Source organism: Somniosus microcephalus, chromosome 3 (genome assembly GCF_052327205.1).
Source record: "Somniosus microcephalus isolate GS21.2 chromosome 3, FLI_Smic_1.0, whole genome shotgun sequence".
NCBI classification, from domain to species: domain Eukaryota; kingdom Metazoa; phylum Chordata; class Chondrichthyes; order Squaliformes; family Somniosidae; genus Somniosus; species Somniosus microcephalus.
In genome coordinates this window covers 224,892,104-224,911,886 of record NC_140989.1, presented here as the reverse complement: position 1 = coordinate 224,911,886, position 19,783 = coordinate 224,892,104, and the positions used below count along the sequence as shown (strand labels likewise).

General features: G+C 45.7%; 2 protein-coding genes across 2 annotated transcripts in view; one reads left to right on the top strand and one right to left on the bottom strand.

Moving 5' to 3' along the window:
- Positions 1 to 13,672, bottom strand: part of dars2 (aspartyl-tRNA synthetase 2, mitochondrial) — a 67,020-nt gene extending 53,348 nt beyond the window's left edge. The window contains exons 1-4 of the mRNA XM_085982197.1: positions 13,421 to 13,672; positions 9,319 to 9,418; positions 8,249 to 8,315; positions 7,594 to 7,695 (exon numbers count right to left, since the gene is read on the bottom strand). Coding sequence (XP_085838323.1) covers positions 7,594 to 7,695; positions 8,249 to 8,315; positions 9,319 to 9,418; positions 13,421 to 13,550 — 399 coding nt within the window. The 5' untranslated portion in view covers positions 13,551 to 13,672. The remainder of the gene's footprint in view (positions 1 to 7,593; positions 7,696 to 8,248; positions 8,316 to 9,318; positions 9,419 to 13,420) is intronic.
- A 68-nt stretch (positions 13,673 to 13,740) lies between these two features.
- The window catches only part of cenpl (centromere protein L), a 46,467-nt gene continuing 40,424 nt past the window's right edge, over positions 13,741 to 19,783 (top strand). Inside the window, exon 1 of the mRNA XM_085982198.1 lies at positions 13,741 to 14,054. The gene's annotated coding sequence lies outside the window, so the exon portion shown is untranslated. The remainder of the gene's footprint in view (positions 14,055 to 19,783) is intronic.

The following is a 19,783-nucleotide window of genomic DNA, read 5'->3' as shown; positions in this document are numbered from 1 at the left end:
GTCCGCCGCGAACAAAGACCCTCCTCACCTGTCACGGAGTTGAAGTCTCCGAAAGCGGCCACGGTGCGCCGGGCCTCTTCCCCCGCGCATTCAGGAGGCGCGGGGAAGAGAGAGAGACAGACTGTGGGGGGGCGGGGGGGGGGGGAGAATTAGACGCCGCCGCGCACCTGCTCCGCGGAGCTCCGTGCCACCACCGCCCGCCACCAGCCTTTACTAAGATGGCGGCGGTGGCGGCGCTCGGCTGAGGCCCGCCCCTCCAGCCTTCACAAAGATGGCGGCGATCGGGGGCCGCTTGTTGACTGGGGCCGGGAGGTGCCTAGCTCGGGCGTGGGTGCGGAGGAGAGGCCGAGGCTTCGAGGCCTACCTGGAAAAACGGGGAAAGGTAGGAAAATTTATGAGATTAGATAAAAGATTTAGAAAGTAATTAACTTTTTTTAAAAACAATATGTGTTTTAAAAGCAACGTTTTTTTTAAAGACGCAGAAAGCGGGAAAAAGAAAGGAAAAGTTTGGAGTCAAGATGGCGGCGACTCACCTCGGTTCAGAACGATAAGGCCCGCCCACACACGCACCACGATTGGTCGACCGTCAGGTCACCAAAGCGTAGGATTGGTCAATCGTCCCGTCACTCGACCATAGGAGGGCCCGGCCGCACGCGCCAGGAACCCGGCGTACGATTGGTCGACCTCGAGGTCACTCTATCACTAATGAGCGGATAATGAGATGCTAATGAGCAGAATGTTGAACGTTTTTCGGATACCGCGGGCGCGATTTTTGTCCGGCCGAAACGTAAATACGCTTACGACCGTTTCGGAACGGTAAGCTTTCTTTCGACGTAACGCACGCGTAGGTGCGCTCTATAACTTTCGAGCGCATAGCCGGACAGACGGACACGTGAGGACAGACAGACAGATAGAGAGACAGACAGACAGATCGATCCGTTTATATATGTAGATAGATAGAATAGAATAAGATAAAAGGATATGTCTCTCTGTCCGGCTATACAATCAAAAGTTATAGAGCGTACCTACACATATGTTATATCAAAAGAAAGCTCATCATTAGGGGACTCTTGTAGGCATATTTACTTTTTGGTCGGACAAAAATTGTTTGCACATTATACAAAAAACCATCAAAATTCCACTCATTATCCACTCATTAGCACTGACTGACGTCAAGGTCGTACCAATCCTGTGCCGTGATGATCGACCAATCCTACAGTTCAGTCACCTGGTGGTTGACCAATCGGTGTGTGTGTGGGTGGGACTAATCGTTTTCATCTCAGGGATCTGTCAGCCATTATACAGCAGCCGGGGCAGCTCAAAACTTTGCTAATCCAGGTCAGTTTCTTTTTAAAAAAAAAAAAGATTTACCAAAAATGTTTTATAAGTACTTTAACTTTCATCTTTGAAGGTATTAAAAGCTAGAAATGTTTAGGTTAAAAAACAGTGCAAAACGGGCCTAGGCTTCTCCAACTGCCGACAGCCCAAATCCAGTCCCAGGCTTCCGGCCCACACATCCACCAGGCCCAAAAAAGCCCTGGAAACTGCTGACAACCCAAATCCAGTCCCAGGCTCCCGGCCCACACATTGACCAGCTCCAAAAAAGCCCTCGCAACGCGGGGCTCCCCTGCTAAGAAGATAGATAGATTTATTATGTTAAAATAGCAAAAGGGGAGGAAAGTTGGTGGATCACAGGTGTTTCTCTGAAGCGCAGGCTGAGGAGCTGGGACATGCAAAGTTGAGGCACTATAGTGCTACTACTGGTAGGAAGGTATAATTACAGCATGACAAGTTTACATAGGCAAGTTCCATTATAAGTGTGGGCACAGGAATTTAGAATGGCAAAAGTTGACAATAGGAAGTAACATTTTCTAGACCGGAAGTAAACACACACATAAGATTTTTTAATACATTATGTAGATATTTTGATATTTCTTTTAATGGTCTTGATGAAGCTATATTACTAATGAACGCAGTGCATTTCTGCAACATAATGCAAAAATGAACAAGATTTGAACAGCTAGATTTAAAATATATTGTAAATTTAAACAACAAATGCACTGTACCCTGTTGTGACAGGGCATAGGCCTCGGGAGGTGATTGGCAGAAACCAGGGGAGGGAGGGAGAGAAAAAATTGTGCAGTCAGCCAAGCGATGAGCCAAGCCTCAAGCACATCACAGAAACCCCACAGTGCAGATAGAGGCCATTTCGGCCCATATAGCCTGCACCAACACATATCCCACCCGATCCCCGTAACCCCTACACCAACACATATCCCCACCCTATCCCCGTAACCCCACGTATTTAATCCCCCTAACACTAAGGGTCAATTTATCATAGCCAATCAACCTAACCCGCACATCTTTGGACTGTGGAGGAAACCCACGCAAACACGGGGAGAATGTGCAAACTCTACACAGACAGTCGCCCGAGGCCGGATTCGAACCTGGGTCCCTGGCGCTGTGAGGCAACAGTGCTAACCACTATGCCACCGTGGCAACCGATTCAGAGAGCCGTCAGCAGAGACCTGGGAAACCACTCAAAGTCCAGGAAATGATGCACAGACCGAAGGAGAAAATAACTTGAAAACAAGTAAAAAACAAGTTTATTACAGTACTGTTACATTGCCACAGTCTGGTAGTCGGCACAGGGCATTTCTATCTCAAAACACTGTGCCATGGAGTGGTAACCATGTAGGTTTATGCCTATGATTCCTCACATTAATTTCCTAGTCTGTGGGTGTGCTTATTTTTTTATTATTCATTCATGGGATGTGGGCGTCGCTGGCAAGGCCAGCATTTATTGCCCATCCCTAATTGCCCTCGAGAAGGTGGTGGTGAGCCGCCTTCTTGAACCGTTGCAGTCCGTGTGGTGAAGGTACTCCCACAGTGCTGTTAGGGAGGGAGTTCCAGGATTTTGACCCAGAGACAATGAAGGAACGGCGATATATTTCCAAGTCAGGATGGTGTGTGACTTGGAGGTGGTGGTGTTCCCATGCGCCTGCTGCCCTTGTCCTTCTAGGTGGTAGAGGTCGCGGGTTTGGGAGGTGCTGCCGAAGCCTTGGCGAGTTGCTACAGTGCATCTTGTAGATGGTACACACTGCAGCCACAGTATGCCGGTGGTGGAGGGAGTGAATGTTTAAAGTAGTGGATGGGGTGCCAATCAAGCGGGCTGCTTTCTCCTAGATGGTGTCGAGCTTCTTGAGTGTTCTTGGAGCTGTACTCATCCAGGCAAGTGGAGAGTATTCCATCACACTCCTTACTTGTGCCTTGTAGATGGTGGAAAGGCATTGGGGAGTCAGGAGGTGAGACACTCGCTGCAGAATACCTAGCCTCTGACCTGCTCTTGTTGCCACAGTATTTATGTGGCTGGTCCAGTTAAGTTTCTGGTCAATGGTGACCCTCAGGATGTTGATGGTGGGGGATTCGGCGATGGTTGAATGTCAAGGGGCGGTAGTTAGACTCTCGCTTGTTGGAGATAGTCATTGCCTGGCACTTGTGTGGCGCGAATGTTACCTGCCACTTATCAGCCCAAGCTTGAATGCCGTCCAAGTCTTGTTGCATGCCGGCATGGACTGCTTCATTATCTGAGGAGTTGTGAATGGCACTGAACACTGCAGTCATCTGCGAACATCCCCATTTCTGACCTTATGTTGGAAGGAAGGTCATTGATGAAGCAGCTGAAGATGGTTAGGCCTAGGACACTGCCCTGAGGAACTCCTGCAGCGATGTCCTGGGGCTGTGATGATTGACCTCCAACCACCACAACTATCTCCCTTTGCGCTAGGTATGACACCAGCCAGGAGAGTTTTCCCCGCCCACTTGCCATTGACTTCAGTTTTACTCGGGCTTCTTGATGCCACACCCGGTCAAATGCTGTCTTGATGTCAAGGGCAGTCATTCTCACCTCACGAATTCAGCTCCTTTGTCCTGTAGGATTCTCAAAATTCCCACATTTCCCAAGTTATTAATTAGGGACCCTGAAGGACAAGTTATCGATAAGGGAACCCTGAAGGGAATGGCTTTTGGACTTTATGGCAAAAACTGCAAGGTTAAAGTAGGACCCTGCAGACAGGAGGTCAAGTTCAAAAGCTTAAAACTTGACATGCCTGGGCCTGTAGGCTTGTTATTTTGAAACCAGACAACTGGATGAGACAGAATACGTATTCTTCCCTTCTTTTACAAATCAACCCAGGAAAAGACTTAATCTTGCACAAACCTAAAGCCCATCAAAACTATGTATAAATAATCGCTTACAGTTCGAACTAGCTACCAAGCCAGGAAGACACCGATTAACATTATGCATAACAAACACCCAAGACATTAAAAGCCATTTAGCAACGAGACAACCGCCCAAAAAAAGTTAGGGTGAATGGCTATAATCACCTTAACCAGCCCGCCAAAAATCGGACAAAGAACTAACCCTGATTTGGCGCGCAGATAACAAACTCAAACACAGTATAACTGCAGGCCCACCCGAAACCAAAAGGAGAAGCATTCGGGAGGCACGCTAGCTATCGACACGACACCAGAGGGGGCCAAATGAAGCCAACAGGAAGGCTCACGCAACATCACGGCGAGGGGGCACGGTGGGGCAGGCTCGACCGAAGACAACAAGGCCGCAACCGCAGCCCTACATGAGGACCGACCACGAGCACCGCGGTAACAAAAGGGGCCGGGTAAACCATACCTTCAGATCATTACCACTAATGATCTAGGCCACTGCGACCGAGCCGACACCGAAGACCGCCAACCGAACCCCAACCGCAACAAAAACCCGATGACCAGACCACCACCAGAAGAACAAAACCCGAAGCTTTCCACTCTACAAGCTAAAGTACCCAACAAAGACTTTATTCTCCCTATTTCTAACTGAGAAAAGTGGGTACTCACCAGACAAATCCACAACCGCGCCCAAACTGCATCAGCAGACTCCACCAAACTGAAGAACCTTCGCAGATTCTAAGACTAGTACCACGTGGAGATGGCAGGCCCCAAAGGACACAAAGAGCGAACCCCAAAAATGCAACCGGCTTAACTGACAGGATTCGAACTGTCAAGAAACCCCTGTTGGTGAGCATGATCCCTGGCCCCTTTTAGCACAATTTATTTAGTTAGATATATTGGAGGTGGGACAAGGGTAGGGGGATTATTAATGTGATTTTTCCCTCGTTGTGCCGTGTGTTCCCCATTCCTAATTAAGTGTACTCTTGAATGTCTGTAACTATTCCAGTAATCTAAGTGTAATTTTTCAATGTTAAAATGTTATTGTGACTCTAATAAAACACAGTTTTCTTGCACCATACCAGTTGTCTACTCCAATTTTGTATCGCAGCCTGTACCTAAGTCCAGAGTCTAGAACCAAAGGGCGTGGGAGCGATTCGAACCGCTCAAAACAGTCAGAGGCAAAGCGGACTCAAAACACCACCCCTTACAGTCCATGTTTGGACTAAGTTATAAAGCAGAGGATGGGCACTATCCACAGGAAACAAAGCATTCTCAACATTATTGGCTCACGATCATTGGTTGTGATCTGCCAAAATTCCAGAAAGGTCCCAGCAGATTGGAAGGTAGCAAATGTAACCTCACTATTCAAGAAAGGAGAGGTGGAGAAAACAGGGGACTACAGGCCAGTTAGCCTGACATCAGTCATTGGGAAAATGCTGGAATCAATTACCAAGGAAGATGAAACAGGGCACTTAAAAATCATAATATATTAGGCAGAGTCAACATGGTTTTATGAAAGGAAAATCGTGCTTAACAAATTTATTAGAGTTTTTTGAGGATGTAAGTTTGCACATTCTCCCCGTGTTTGCGTGGGTTTCCTCCGGGTGCTCCGGTTTCCTCCCACAGTCCAAAGATGTGCGGGTTAGGTTGATTGGCTATGATAAATTGACCCTTAGTGTTAGGGGGATTAAATACGTGGGGTTACGGGGATAGGGTGGGATATGTGTTGGTGTAGGGGTTACAGGGATCGGGTGGGATATGCGTCGGTGCAGGCTCGATGGGCCGAAATGGCCTCTATCTGCACTGTGGGGTTTCTGTGATTTCTGTGATAACTAGCAGGGTAAATAAAGGGGAACCAGTGATGTAGTGAATATTTGGATTTCCAAAAGGCATTCAATAAGGTGCCACATAAAAGTTTGCTATGCAAGAAAAGGGCTTGTGGGGTTGGATATAGTAGCATGGATAGAGGATTGGTTAATGGACAGAAAACAAAGAGTAGGGATAAATGGGTAATTTTCTGGTTGGCAGGCTGTAACTAGCGGGGTGCCGCAAGGATCAATGCTTGGGCCTCAGCTATTTGCAAACTATATTAATGACTTTGATGAAGGGACTGAGTGTAATATATCCAAGTTTGCTGAGGATACAAAGCTAGGTGGGAAAGTAAGCTGTGAGGAGGACACACAGAGCCTGCAAAGCGATATAGACAGGTTAAGTAAGGTGGCAGGTGGAGTATAATGTGAGGTTATTCACTTTGGGAGGAAGAATAGAAAAACAGAATATTTTTTAAATGGTGAGAAACTATTAAATGTTGGTGTTCAGAGAGATTTAGATGTCCTTGTACAGGAAACACAGAAAGTTAGCATGCAGGTACAGCAAGCAATTAGGAAGGCAAATGGCATGTTGGTTTTTCTTGCAAGGGGATTGGAGTACAAGAGCAAGGAAGTCTTACTACAATTGTACAGGGCTTTGGTGAGACCACACCTGGAATACTGTGCACAGTTTTGTTCTCTTTATCTGAGAAAGGACATACATGCCTTAGAGGCGGTGCAACGAAGGTTCACTAGATTGATCCCTGGGATTAGAGGGTTGTCCTATGAGGAGAGATTGACTAGGTTCGGCCTGTACTCTCTGGAGTTTAGAAGAATGAGAGGTAAACTCATTGAAACATACAAGATTCTGAGGGGGATTGACAGGGTAGACGCTGAGAGGTTGTTTCCCCTGGCTAGAGAGCCTAGAACTAGGGGGCATAGTCTCAGGATAAGGGGTCGGCCATTTAAGACTGAGATGAGGAGGAATTTCTTCACTGAGGGGGCTGTGAATCTTTGGAATTCTCAACCCCAAAGGGCTGTGGATGCTGAGTCGTTGAGTATATTGAAGGCTGAGATAGATAGATTTTTGGACTCTAGGGGAATCAAGGGATATGGGGATCGGGTGGGAAAGTGGAGTTGAGGTCGAAGATTAGCAATGATCTTATTGACTGGCAGAGCAGGCTCGAAGGCTTGTGTGGTCTACTCTTGCTACTAATACTTATGTTAAGAGCAACAGTGGCAGGTCTGAGAGTGAATGTAATGGGGAATGGGGCCTGGCAGGAATGAAGGAGCTAAAACAAGGGGTAAACAGGAGGGGGGAGGGTGCAATAACACCTAATGGGAAAAAAAACAATAGGATTGATGTACGTAGTAAATTTTTAGAAGATGTGTGCACTTTAATTGGCAAAGCCAGTGACAATCCTGACACACATCTGACATTAGGCAAGTAGAACAACAGTTAATCCAGAGGCCTATAATGGAAAGAGCCCTATAAGAAACAGTATTCACAACTTGAAAGTCTTTTGGGATACAGGAGATACAGAAATCATTAACTGACCAGATTGGCTTGTCCCAGAGGTCGGGGGATGACTGTTCCGGTGACAGTAATCACAGACTCGAGAGGAAGTTCACAGAGTATCTTCTTGAGGTGTGCAGTGGACTGTGGAGAGAGGCAACATAACCAAATTCAAAGGTGAAATCCCATCTTTTTAGGGACAATAAAAAATCAACAACTTTTGCAAAAATGAGTAGCATGGCTGGTTGACAGTGGATGAATCTCACAGCACAAGCTGCAGCTGTGAACTGCATCGCCAGTCTAAAGGGCAGAGTTTTACCAATACGCCATGGAATGGTAGGCTGTGGGCTCCTGCCCATCTGTGGCATCAAAGGAAACCCTGAAGAGTTACACTGCCACATACAAACTGGGAGGTAGGTAAAGAGACTCCAACATTTCTGCACATCTGTGATGGCACTGGAATCCTCAGCCAAGGGATTGTGCAAGGAGAGAGAAAATACAATTACAAAATGCTCTGATTTCAGAACAACTTGGCTTAACAACATTTTAACAGATTTTTTTAACACTAATAAAACACAGAGGGATTACATCTTTCAACTCTAAATCTACTGCATTACAACTTAAATAAATTATAATTAAGCAAGTCCTGCTGTGGTTGTTACTGTCATAAAAACTGATAAACTCTAAACCTACTTACCTCCTCCTGTGGTATAACAATCTGTGTTAAACCATCAAAATCTCTCAGCACAATAAAGATACCCTGTCTGAACAAACACAAAACGGTTAATGACACACAACAGCAGTGGATACAGTGTTCAATCGTATTCCACCTTTCCAAAGTCATTTTCTTCTCTCACTAGAGCTACACCTTATTCCTCAGTCAAGAGGCCCAGCAGCTGGGGGGTGATCTACTCCCTGGCTTCTTCCAATGCTGCACACTAACTGGGTGATATTAAATAAAAAGTGGACAGGGATTTCACCCGTCAACTTGCAGCCCATCTGTGACCACAGAGAAACACTGGTAGAGGATGTGCAGCTGTTCATGGCTCCTACTCGTCCTTGGGCAGAGTCCAGGAGACCAAGGAAGAGAAGAAAATGGGGAGAGTACACAAAACAGCTATCAACTTAAATACCTAAATGTAGATACCCACATTGAGAGTGAGAGACAGCACACTGAAGGGAAGTTCAGACTGAGCTATGTTTGTTGTTTCTTTAAAAACAGTGCCAGTGTTTTGTTCATTCTCATTCTGAATCCCACTTCTCGTTTTGTGGAAAGACTGAGCGTATAAAATCCATCACTGTTGAATATGAACATGTGTCAACGTTTCTACAACTTAGGGAGAGGGTCTGCAGAATGCACCTTTAGAGCAGGACCGGGGGAGGTTTGGAGCTGACCACCCACTGTCAGCTGTGCGCTGTGTATGGCAGGCTAGGGGCAAAAGTAACTACTAAATAACAGTTCAGGGGTAGAGTAGTGAGACAGATCGGAGAGCTCTCTTGCTTTTTCAGATCATAAAATAATATTTCTTCCTGGAACAGGAGAAAAAGTATCTGAATTGTGAATCATAAGGGGTTCGTTATGGAAACTGCGGACAGCAGACTCCCCAAAATCAAATAGAGCGGATAAAAGCAACTTTATTACTTATTTAGATTTGATCAATTAGCACTGTTTTATAATGAATATGTCCAATATTTAAACACCATACCTTAATCCCTGTCCTTGTAAATGGTACAAATTGGTTAAGGAAAAATAGATGGTGTACATACCTCTGATATTGAACCCAGCCGCAGAGTCTGACCTCCTGACCGATGTGAGCAGCACACAACTCTCCACAAGTATGAGTCCGAAAGACAAAACTATTCAGGTCTGCGGAGGGAGAGAACAAGAATTTCATGAGGCACTCACACTGATTACTTTTTGAAGAAACAGAAAGCTTTCTCCACATGGACCCACTGAATGCTGATGCCCATTACAACTTTTGAGAAACCCACTTTGTTTCAGGTGGCACAGTGCCATTGGAGTGGTTTATGCCCACAATTCCTCCTGGGTGAGCTACTAATCTTAGGCAGGGTGTCACATGGCAAAGCTGGAAAAAAATCCACAAATGCTGGAAATCCAAAATAGAAACTAACATTGCTGGATAGTGGCATAGTGGTTAGCACTGTTGCCTCACAGTGCCAGGGACCCGGGTTCGAATCCGGCCTCGGGTGACTGTGTGGAGTTTGCACATTCTCCCCGTGTTTGCGTGGGTTTTCTCCGGGTGCTCCGGTTTCCTCCCACAGTCCAAAGATGTGCGGGTTAGGTTGATTGGCTATGATAAATTGACCCTTAGTGTTAGGGGGATTAAATACGTGGGGTTACGGGGATAGGGTGGGATGTGTGTTGGTGTAGGGGTTACGGGGATCGGGTGGGATATGTGTCGGTGCAGGCTCGATGGGCCGAAATGGCCTCTATCTGCACTGTGGGGTTTCTGTGATTTCTGTGATATGCACAGCAGTTCCGGTAACAGATCCCAGACGGAATGCTTAACAGTTTTTCTTTTCTTTCAAAAGGAAAAGACAAAACATTTCCCAGCACCCCAAACAGAGAGAAAGGCTGCTTGACAGATGGCCTGTCAGCTTTTACTTACAGAGTGGAGTTAGAGAATGTCTGCTGGTCAGGGCCAGAATGATATGTGACAAACTAAAAGAAGTTCAAAAACACATGCTTTAATGTAGTTCTCTTCTTGCTGGATGATTATACAGAAATGATATGGGGCTTAGGATAGCACTTCTATCAAGGCCCTCATATAAGTTGATAGTTCCCCAACATTATGGGATGGCTGAGGTTGCATCACTGCCCGGATCTCCTTCCTAAGAATGCATTTTGTGAAACATTTTTGAAAAAGTTCAGGCTTTGTTTGCTGAAATTGAAAATTCTGGGTCAGATCAGGAACCTAAAAGCCTCTGGAGATCAAACCTATTAATGTCCTCCCTCCCCACCAAACTCCCGGCATCTCAAACAAAAATATTTGTTCCGAAATTCTGTATTTACAACAGGGAACAAATAGCAGCAGAAAGTCATTTTAGTGTGCCCCATAGGAAATTAGAACATTTCTAATTTTGAAATGTAAATATACAGCATAATGCCACAACCGAGATATTAAGCTTGCTAATTTCGCTGTTCCAACTTTTTGTTCTCTCAGTCATCGCGCCCTGCTTCTCTCTCTTTTTAAAAAGCAGTAGTTGAGGGTCAGCACCTGCCCTTTTACCTCTGGGTGCTGGGTTTGAATCCAGCCCAGACTGATGGAATGAAGGTCTTCTCTCTCTGAAATGGATCTAGACTTTCTCAGATCCTAGTGGGCTTGTGCTCACATCAAAAGATGGGACCTAATTTGGGATTAAATGGATTGAGAGGCTACGCGGTTGGCTGTGTGAGACGTGAAGACGTTCACGCTAGTGCAGTAGGAGTGCCCTACTGAGGTTGGAGCAGAGTAGAGAGCATTGCTCAATCGTAGGCTATGCTACAACTTGCAATAATATAGCATTTTTTACGCATAAAAAAAGTCTCAAGGCCACCTGATCTAGGAGTGCTTGAATGCTGACACCAAGTGGTAGCACTGGAATAAGTGTTCCACTCCCCAGCATTCACTGCCATATTCATCTTGAATACAAATTAAAATAATCACACTATCACCCTTCTGTGAATTTTTTCACATTCCACGCAGCCATTATTATAGTTTCTCCAAGTCATTTTATAGCTGAAAGAACAAAAAACACACTTTATACACGTGCACTGTAAATACACACACAATTTATATATAGCGTATACTCAGTCATCAGGTGTTTGAAAACTGCAACGTATCGCAGTGATGTCATAAATTAAGACACAAAACTCAATTTTAATCTCATCTCCCCACATGCAACCGATTCATATGATTGTGCAAAAGCACCAATGAGAAGCCATGGACATCACCGATATCCAACAAAACAGGGAGGGGGGGGGGGAAGACCTGCTATGCAACATGTTTGGGCCTATCCATAACTGACATCTTTTTCACAAGGGTGGAGAGGACACTTTTGTTTTCCCTGTCTCCCAGTACTACAAGACAGGAATGTCCCAGTTATTAGTCTTCATGGGCCACTCAGTGCATACCATAGGGTCTCACTGGCCATGTATACAGTTTAACTGAATGTTCCTGTTAATTTGTATAAATCTGAAGCTGAGATGCAACAAACTTTGCTGTTCTAATGTAGGACTTATCAACCAATGAGGGAATATGTATCTCACACAGGGATCCAAGACCAAGTGTAGGCGTCAGATCAAACAGGATTAGAACCGACATAATTGAATCCCTATTTTAAAGTCATACATTCTGTCTTTATTTTTATATTTCCATTAACAATTTCTATGTTCACATTTATCATGGAAACTGCCTATGTAAACTTATCACACTGTAATTACATACTCCCATGAGTGATGGCACTGCAGTTCCAATGACAGGAGGGTGCAATATCACTGTGGCAAGTTTACACATGTCCACATATATAGTGGAAACTGCCCAAGAATAATAATGGGAAAACCTGACAAGAGGTGCATACAGACGTACACAGCCTGCTCTTGATACTCTTTGTACTGTTCTGAAAGTGTCAGTGTTTGGTGTTACGTTAAAGGCATGCCCAGATGAGATCCTTTTCTGAAGGTTGATTATTTAAAAAGGACTAATTAAATGTAATTTCCATAACAATATGTGGGTCTTTAGTTCCTTGTTAAAACAATCAGGATTTTATAATGGATTAGAAAAAAGTTGGGAGAGGATTTTTGGTAGAGAGGAACAGAACATAAACACGTTTTTTTTTAAAGTAATTCCACTGTAACCATGTTTAGAAGCCAACATGCAGTGTGTTTAGGACAGCAGTAGGAACAGTGATCTTCATAGAATCAAAATCATACTTATGGTAGATTAAGAAATAGCAGTATATTGGAGCACCAACATCCTCCTCCCTTTAGTAATGAGCTGCCAATCGCAACAATACAGCCAAGGAAAGTGCCATGCGGAAGGCTGACACTTTCAGAGAACACGCTTGAGCACTTCCAAGTGGCCTGTTTCAGAACAACACTGAAGCAGGCGGTGCACAACTTATGCGGCTTAGCAAAGGGAGATTTAAAAAAAAAAGCTCATTTTCATCCTCACAAAAAATATCCATCCTTCAAATAAGATACTAAAATCTGCCTGTTCAGGTAGAGACTGAAGATCCCACAGTAGGGGGTACTCCTGATGCTCTGGCCAATATTCCTTCCTCATCCAACATAACTGAAACAGATTAGCTCATTGCTCCTAGTGCAAACTCACTGTGCACAAAAAGACTGCCATGGGGGTTGATGGAACAGTCACTTCACTTCAAAGTAATGTATCTTAACTTGAAGCACTTTGAAATGTGAGAAGGCTCCAGACAAATGTAAATCTTTCTTTTTAATCACACGACCATAGTGTCAAAAGCATGTGATGCACAGATTTCCAGCTATGCACCAAGATCTGCCACAAATCTGTTTCTTTTTTGGACGAGACGTTATAAACCGTCTGCCCTCTCAGGTGGATGTAAAAATCCCATGGCACTTTTCGAAGAAGAGTGGCGGTAGGTGTCCTGGCCAATATTTATTCCTCAACCAACATCGCTGAAACAGATTATCTGGTCATTATCACATTGTTGTTTGTGGGATCTTGCTGTGCAAATTGGCTGCCGCGTTTCCTACATTACAACAAAGTAACTACACTTCAAAAAGTACTTCATTGGCTGTAAAGCACTTTGGGACGTTCCGAGGTCGAGTAAGAGCCGATATATAAATGCATGTTTTACTGGTAATAATGGATGGTGACAAGGGCCTCACCTGGACTGACCCTGGGAGCTGGGAGAGGGCGGGTTTGGACAGGTTGGGCCGCCCTGGAGCAATGGGAGCTGCAAACGGCCCTTAGACCCACAGAGCGCACCAGGGCCCGATACAGCGCCGCCTGCGCCATCCCCACACCCAGCACAATAAACCCCCAGCCCGTGCGGCGTGCGGCCTCTCTCTCCTGATGGCCTCGGGGGCTGTGCCCGACTCCAGCAGACAATTCCGGAATCTCAAGTCCCACGAGCTCCCTGCATTCCTCCTTTGACCTTTCACCCTGACAACAGACCCGACCGATCGACTCCCCATCGCCGATCCTGGTTGCGGCGCGATCGGAGTTTGATTGTTTGGGTCTGTTGGCAGGCAGCGCGGTGCAGGACGGGAGATTGGTTTGAACCGAGCGGGAGACGGAGAGCGGCCCTGAGAGAGAGAGAAAGAGGCCCCGGGAACCGAGAGAGGCCCGGTGCCGAGAGAGAGATCACGGAGACCGAGCGGCCCGGGAGCCGAGAGAGGCCTGGCCCGGAGAAGCGGGCGGGCGGCCGGCCTCCGCCTCTCCCACGGCTGCTCCGCCAGAAACCTCTGGATGGCGGGTTTCTGAATGAAGATTTTAATCACCGGAGGGCCCGGGTAGCCGGTAAGTCTCTGCACCAGGGTCCGGATGGAGGGAAGGATGGGCTCATTGGATCCAGTGTCACTGGGAGGCCCAGCACCAGGCCATCTGTGTGAGTCACCGGACCCTTCCTCCTCCCAGCAACCACAACCACCTACATTTAGCAAAATACTGCTGACGCTGGAAATCTGAAATAACAACAGAAAATGCTGGAAGCATTTAGCAGGTCAGGCAACATCGGTGGAGAGAGGGATGGCACAGGTGCTGTGGGAAGGGGTGTTGGAGGAGTGGACACACACCCCTTCCCCTTTGCCACCGGGTACCTTCCCGTGCAAACGTAGGAGATGCAACCCCTGCCCTTCTACCTCCTTCCTTCCCACTATCCAGGGCCCCAAACACTCCTTCCAGGTGAAACAGCGATTTACTTCTACTTCTTACAATTTAGTATACTGTATTTGCTGCTCCTCTACATTGGGAGACCAAATGCAGATTGGGTGGCCGCTTTGTGGAACACCTCCGTTCAGTCAGTAAGGGTGACCCCGAGCTTCTGGTTGCTTGTCACATTGATTTTACGCTCCACTCCCACTCTGATCTCTCCGTCCTCGGCCTCTTGCACTGTTCCAATGAAGCTCAACGTAAGCTTGAGGAACAGCACCTCATCTTTCGATTAGGCACTTTACAGCCTTCTGGACTCAACACTGATTTCAAACCATAACCTCTGCCCCTATTTTTTTCTCTCTCACATGGCAGCTGTTGATGATTCTGCCACTGCTATTTACACCTCATCTAGAGTCATCTTTTGTTTCTTAACTTGTCCCATTACCATCTCCTTTTGCCTTGCACCATCATCCCTTTTGTCTTTTAATCTGTCCTGCCTTCCAGCCTATCACAGACCTTCCCTTTTGTTCTTTCCTCCCCGCCTCCCTATCCCTGCCCCTACACTTGCTTAAAAATCTATGAAGGGTCATAGACCTGAAATGTTAAATCTGTTTTTCTCTCCACGGATGCTGCCTGACCTGCTAAGTGTTTCCAGCATTTTCTGTTTGTATACCACCTACATTTATATAGTTTCTGTAAAGTAGAAAAACAAATGTGGAACTTGGTTAAGGTGAATAGCATAGGTGCAATTAAGGGGAAGCTAGATAAGTACACAAGGGAGAGAGGAATAGAAGGATACGTTGACAAGGTGAGATGAAGTAGGGTGGGAGGAGGCTCGTGTGGAGCATAAACACCAGCGTGGACCAGTTAGGCCAAATGGCCTGTTTCTGTGCGGTAAATTCTAAGCCCCAAGGCATCTCCCAGATGTGGAATCAGGCACCCAGTCAAAGAGGGAGATATCCACATAATAGACTTGTTAACAAAATTGAAGCCCATGGGATTAAAGTGCTGCATGGATATGAAATTGGCTAAGAGACAGAAAACAGAGAGTAGTGGTGAAAGGTTGTTTTCAGACTGGAGGGACGTATACAATGGTGCCCCCCACCGGTCGGTCAGTGTTGGGACCACTGCTCTTTTAGATATATATTAATGACCTGGACTTGGTTATACAGGGCATCATTTCAAAGTTTGCAGATGAAACGAAACTCGGAAATGTAGTAAATAGTGAGAAGGATATTAACAGACTTCAGGAGGACATAGACAGAAGGGTGAAATGAGCAGACACATGGCAGATGAAATTTAACGCAGAGAAGTGTGAAGTGATACATTAAAAAACACCGGGGTTAGGCCTTGGCTGGAGTATTTTGTTCAATTCTGGGCATCACACTTTAGCAAGGAAGCCAAAGCGAGAGGCTTGGTAACCTGACCCTGGGATAGAGGGAGGGAACATCAGCCAGGGATCCGGCTCAATAACTGGGGTTCTCTCCTCTAACCCCATTCCTCCAAGATCCTTTTATATTCCTCTTTTTCAAATATTTATCTGATTCCCAAATGTGAAGTGATTCATTTTGGTAGGGAGAATGAGTGGTAATATGAAACTAAATGGAACAATTTTAAAGGGGGTGCAAGAACAGAGAGACTTGGGGGTGTACGTACGCAAGTCTTTGAAGGTGGCAGGACAAGTTGAGATGGCTGTTAAAAAGTCATTGGAATCCTTGACTTTATAAATAGAGACATAGAGTACAAAAGCTGAACCTTTATAAAACACTAGTTAGGCCTCAGCTGGAGTATTGTGTTCAATTCTGGGCACCACGTTTTTGGAAGGATGTCAAGGCCTTAGAGAGGGTGCAGAGGAGATTTACTAGAATGGTACCAGGGATGAGGGACTTCAGTTATGTGGCGAGATTGGAGAAGCTGGGTTGTTCTCCTTAGAGCAGAGAAGGTTAAGGGGAGATTTAATCAAAATTATGAAGGCAAAACTGTTTCCAGTGGCAGAAGGGTCAGTAACCAGAGGACACAGATTAAAGGTATTTGACAAAAGAAGCAGAGGCAACATGAGGAGAAGAATTTTGCGCAGCGATTTGTTATGATCTGGGATACACTGCTTGAAAGGGTGGTGGAAGCAGATTCATTAATAACTGTCAAAAGGAAATTGTATAAATACTTGAAAAGGAAAAAATCGCAGGGCTATTGGGGAAAGAGCAGGGGAGTGGTACTAATTGGATTGCTCTTTCAAAGAACCGGCACAGGCCCGATGGGGCGAATGGCCTCCTTCTGTGCTGTATCATTCTGTGGTTAGGAGGGGTGATGAAAAGCTTGGTCAAAGAGGTGGGTTGTAAGGAGGGTCTTGAAACAGAGAGGCGGAGAGGTTTAGGGAGGGAATTCCAGAGTATGGGGCTGACACTGCTGAAAGCTTGTGCTGCCAATGGTGGGGCGAAGGGAGGGTGGGGGAGTTGGAACGGGAGGGGGAGTTCTGGGAGGGGGAAGTTGTAGTCCTGGAGGAGTTTACTGATCATGGGGCCGGTGTAGCCATGGAAGGATTTAAACATGAGGATGAGAATTTTTAATTCCAGGCATCGGTGGACAGGGAGCCAATGTAGGTCATCAAGCAAGGGAGTGATGGGTGATTGGGACTTGTTGTGGTGTACTAGGGTGATGTGAGGTGTAATTTCAAGTAATATTAGTGGTCTTCACAACTATGGCCCATAATTTCCGATGCCTACGGGTGTGTACGAGCTGTGTACCTACCCGTAGGGACTTTGCAAGCGCCGGTTTCAGGCATGCGAAACACATGCGCTGAAAACCGGCACTTCCGATCTGTCAAGAATTCTCTGCCTGCCCTGGAGAAGTGCCTCTGCGGGGGGAGAGTTCTGCTTTCTGCAGAACCTCCGCCCGCTGAAATCCCTTAAAAACCTTAAGCCTGGTAAAAGTAGGCGTAAGGCCTGCTTTTACCAGCATAAGAGTTTAAAAAAAAAAAATATTTTCACTCATTTATAATGTAAAAATACTTTTTAAAAAGGTAAGTTTATTTTTAGCCCTGTAAAAGAAACTTCATTATTTTTTTCAAAAAATCAAATTTTTGTTTAAAATATTTAATTTAATGTAATTTTAACTCATATTTTAAAAACGTGATTTAAAATTTTTTTTTTTTAATGTGTCTTTTTTCAGCGATCCCCATTCATATATTTGACAGGTCTACCTGTTAAAAGTATGAAGAGGGATTCCCATCTCCCATTGGCTTGCCTGGCCCACGTGATCCCAGGGACGCTTGCGAACTGCCTGCGCCCCTGGGATACCTGGGCCTTTGTGCATGCGCACCAAGAGAGGCCCAGGAGCGGAAGAGTCCGGACCTCGGGAGCCCTCGGGTAAGGGCGTAGATTTTTTTCGGATAGGAGACATCCGCACGCAGGATGCCTCCTATCGGAAATTACAGGCCTATATTTTTTACAAGTTGTCATGAAGCTGCCTTTAGTGTCTAGCTGTGTGATGCCTTTATCAATTTTATTGGATCGATGCTGGATATATTGGCCCAGAACTTGGTGTCGGGGGCTTGCCACACGTGCAAGCCCCTGATGTACACTCGCCCTGCGCGCTGACATCTGAAGCCCGGGCCTGCTTGCATTTCCTGTCACAGGCCCGGTTCAGATGTCAGCGCGCAGTGCTTACCTGATCCAGCGGCGTAGTTGGTGCGATGTGCCGGCTGGGATCAGGTGAGCACTGTACAACCAATCAGGGGAGGGGAAGGTTCATTCATGAGTTTGAGAGTAAGAACTGTCAAACTCATGAAAACTACGGGGGCCCAAAACGCTATTTAAACTTTAAATAAAAATTTAAAAAACATCCCAATCATTAAATTAAGTATAAATAAGTTTAAAAAAATAATGTAAACAATTTTTTTTTTTGAAAAAAATAAATTTTTAATAAAAAGGGTCTAAATCTAAACTTACCTTATTGTAGATTCTTTAAAATAATAAACCTGTGGGAAAAAAATTCTAAATTACACTAAAACAACACTTACCTGTAAAAATAAATACTTACGTGTGCTTTTTACAAGCGTAAAGACCGGAGGCCTTTAGACATGCGCAAATCCCCCAAAACAGCGGAAATCCAAGACGCATGCGCTGCCCCCTACAGCGCACGCGCTAGCCTCTTCACCTCTTGGGTTAGAGGAGAGGAAATGCCGGTTTTCAGCGCATGCGCTGTGCATGCTGAAAACCGGCATTTCCTCCGGCCAGACGCGTGAGTACCCCTTCCGTACTCGCGCGTTTGGGGAGGAATTACTGCCCCGATGTGTTTTGCCACTTCCATGGCCATTTAAATTGTATTTATAATGCCAGTGGGTAAGAGATTAGTTTTATTGTGACAGTTACCAAATTCTACTTTGTTTGTCGTGTTGAAGTGGTCCTGGGGCCTAAATTGTTCTAAAGATATTTTTTTTTCTAGATTCTGTATTAACTACTGTGGACACACAGAATTAATGCTGGCTATTTTCTGCAAGTTGGAGGGGATTTACTGTATTGTCTGGCTAATAGAAACATAGAAGAAACATAGAAGATAGGAGCAGGAGTAGGCCATTCGGCCCCTCGAGCCTGCTCCGCCATTCAATGAGATCATGGCTGATCATCCAAATTCAGTACCCTGTCCCTGCCTTCTCCCCATATCCCTTGATCCCTTTAGCCTTAAGAAATATATCCAACTCTTTCTTGAATATATTTAATGAACTAGCCTCCACCGCCCTCTGTGGCAGAGAATTCCACAGGTTCACCACTCTCTGGGTGAAGAATTTCCTCCTCATTTCAGTCCTAAATGGCTTACCCCTTATCCTTAGACTATGACCCCTGGTTCTGGACTCCCCAACCATCAGAAACATCCTTTCTGCATCTAGTCTGTCCAGACCTGACAGAATTTTATAGGTTTCGATGAGATCCCCTCTCAATCTTCTAAACTCCAGTGAGTATAAGCCCAATTGACACAATCTCTCCTCGTACGTCATTCCTGCCATCCCAGGTATCAGCCTGGTGAATCTTCGCTGCACTCCCTCCATGGCAAGAACGTCCTTCCTCCGGTAAGGTGACCAAAACTGCACACAATACTCAAGGTGCGGTCTCACCAAGGCCCTGTACAACTGTAGCAAGACATCCTTGTTCCTGTACTCGAATCCTCTTGCTACGAAGGCCAACATACCATTTGCCTTCTTAACCACCTGCATGCTTACCTTCAGCGACTGGTGCACAAGAACACCCAGGTCTCTTTGCACTTCCCCTTCTCCCAATCTATTGCCATTCAAATAATAATCTGCCTTCCTGTTTTTGCCACCAAAGTGGATAACCTCACATTTATCCACATTATAGTGCATTTGCCATGTTTCTGCCCAA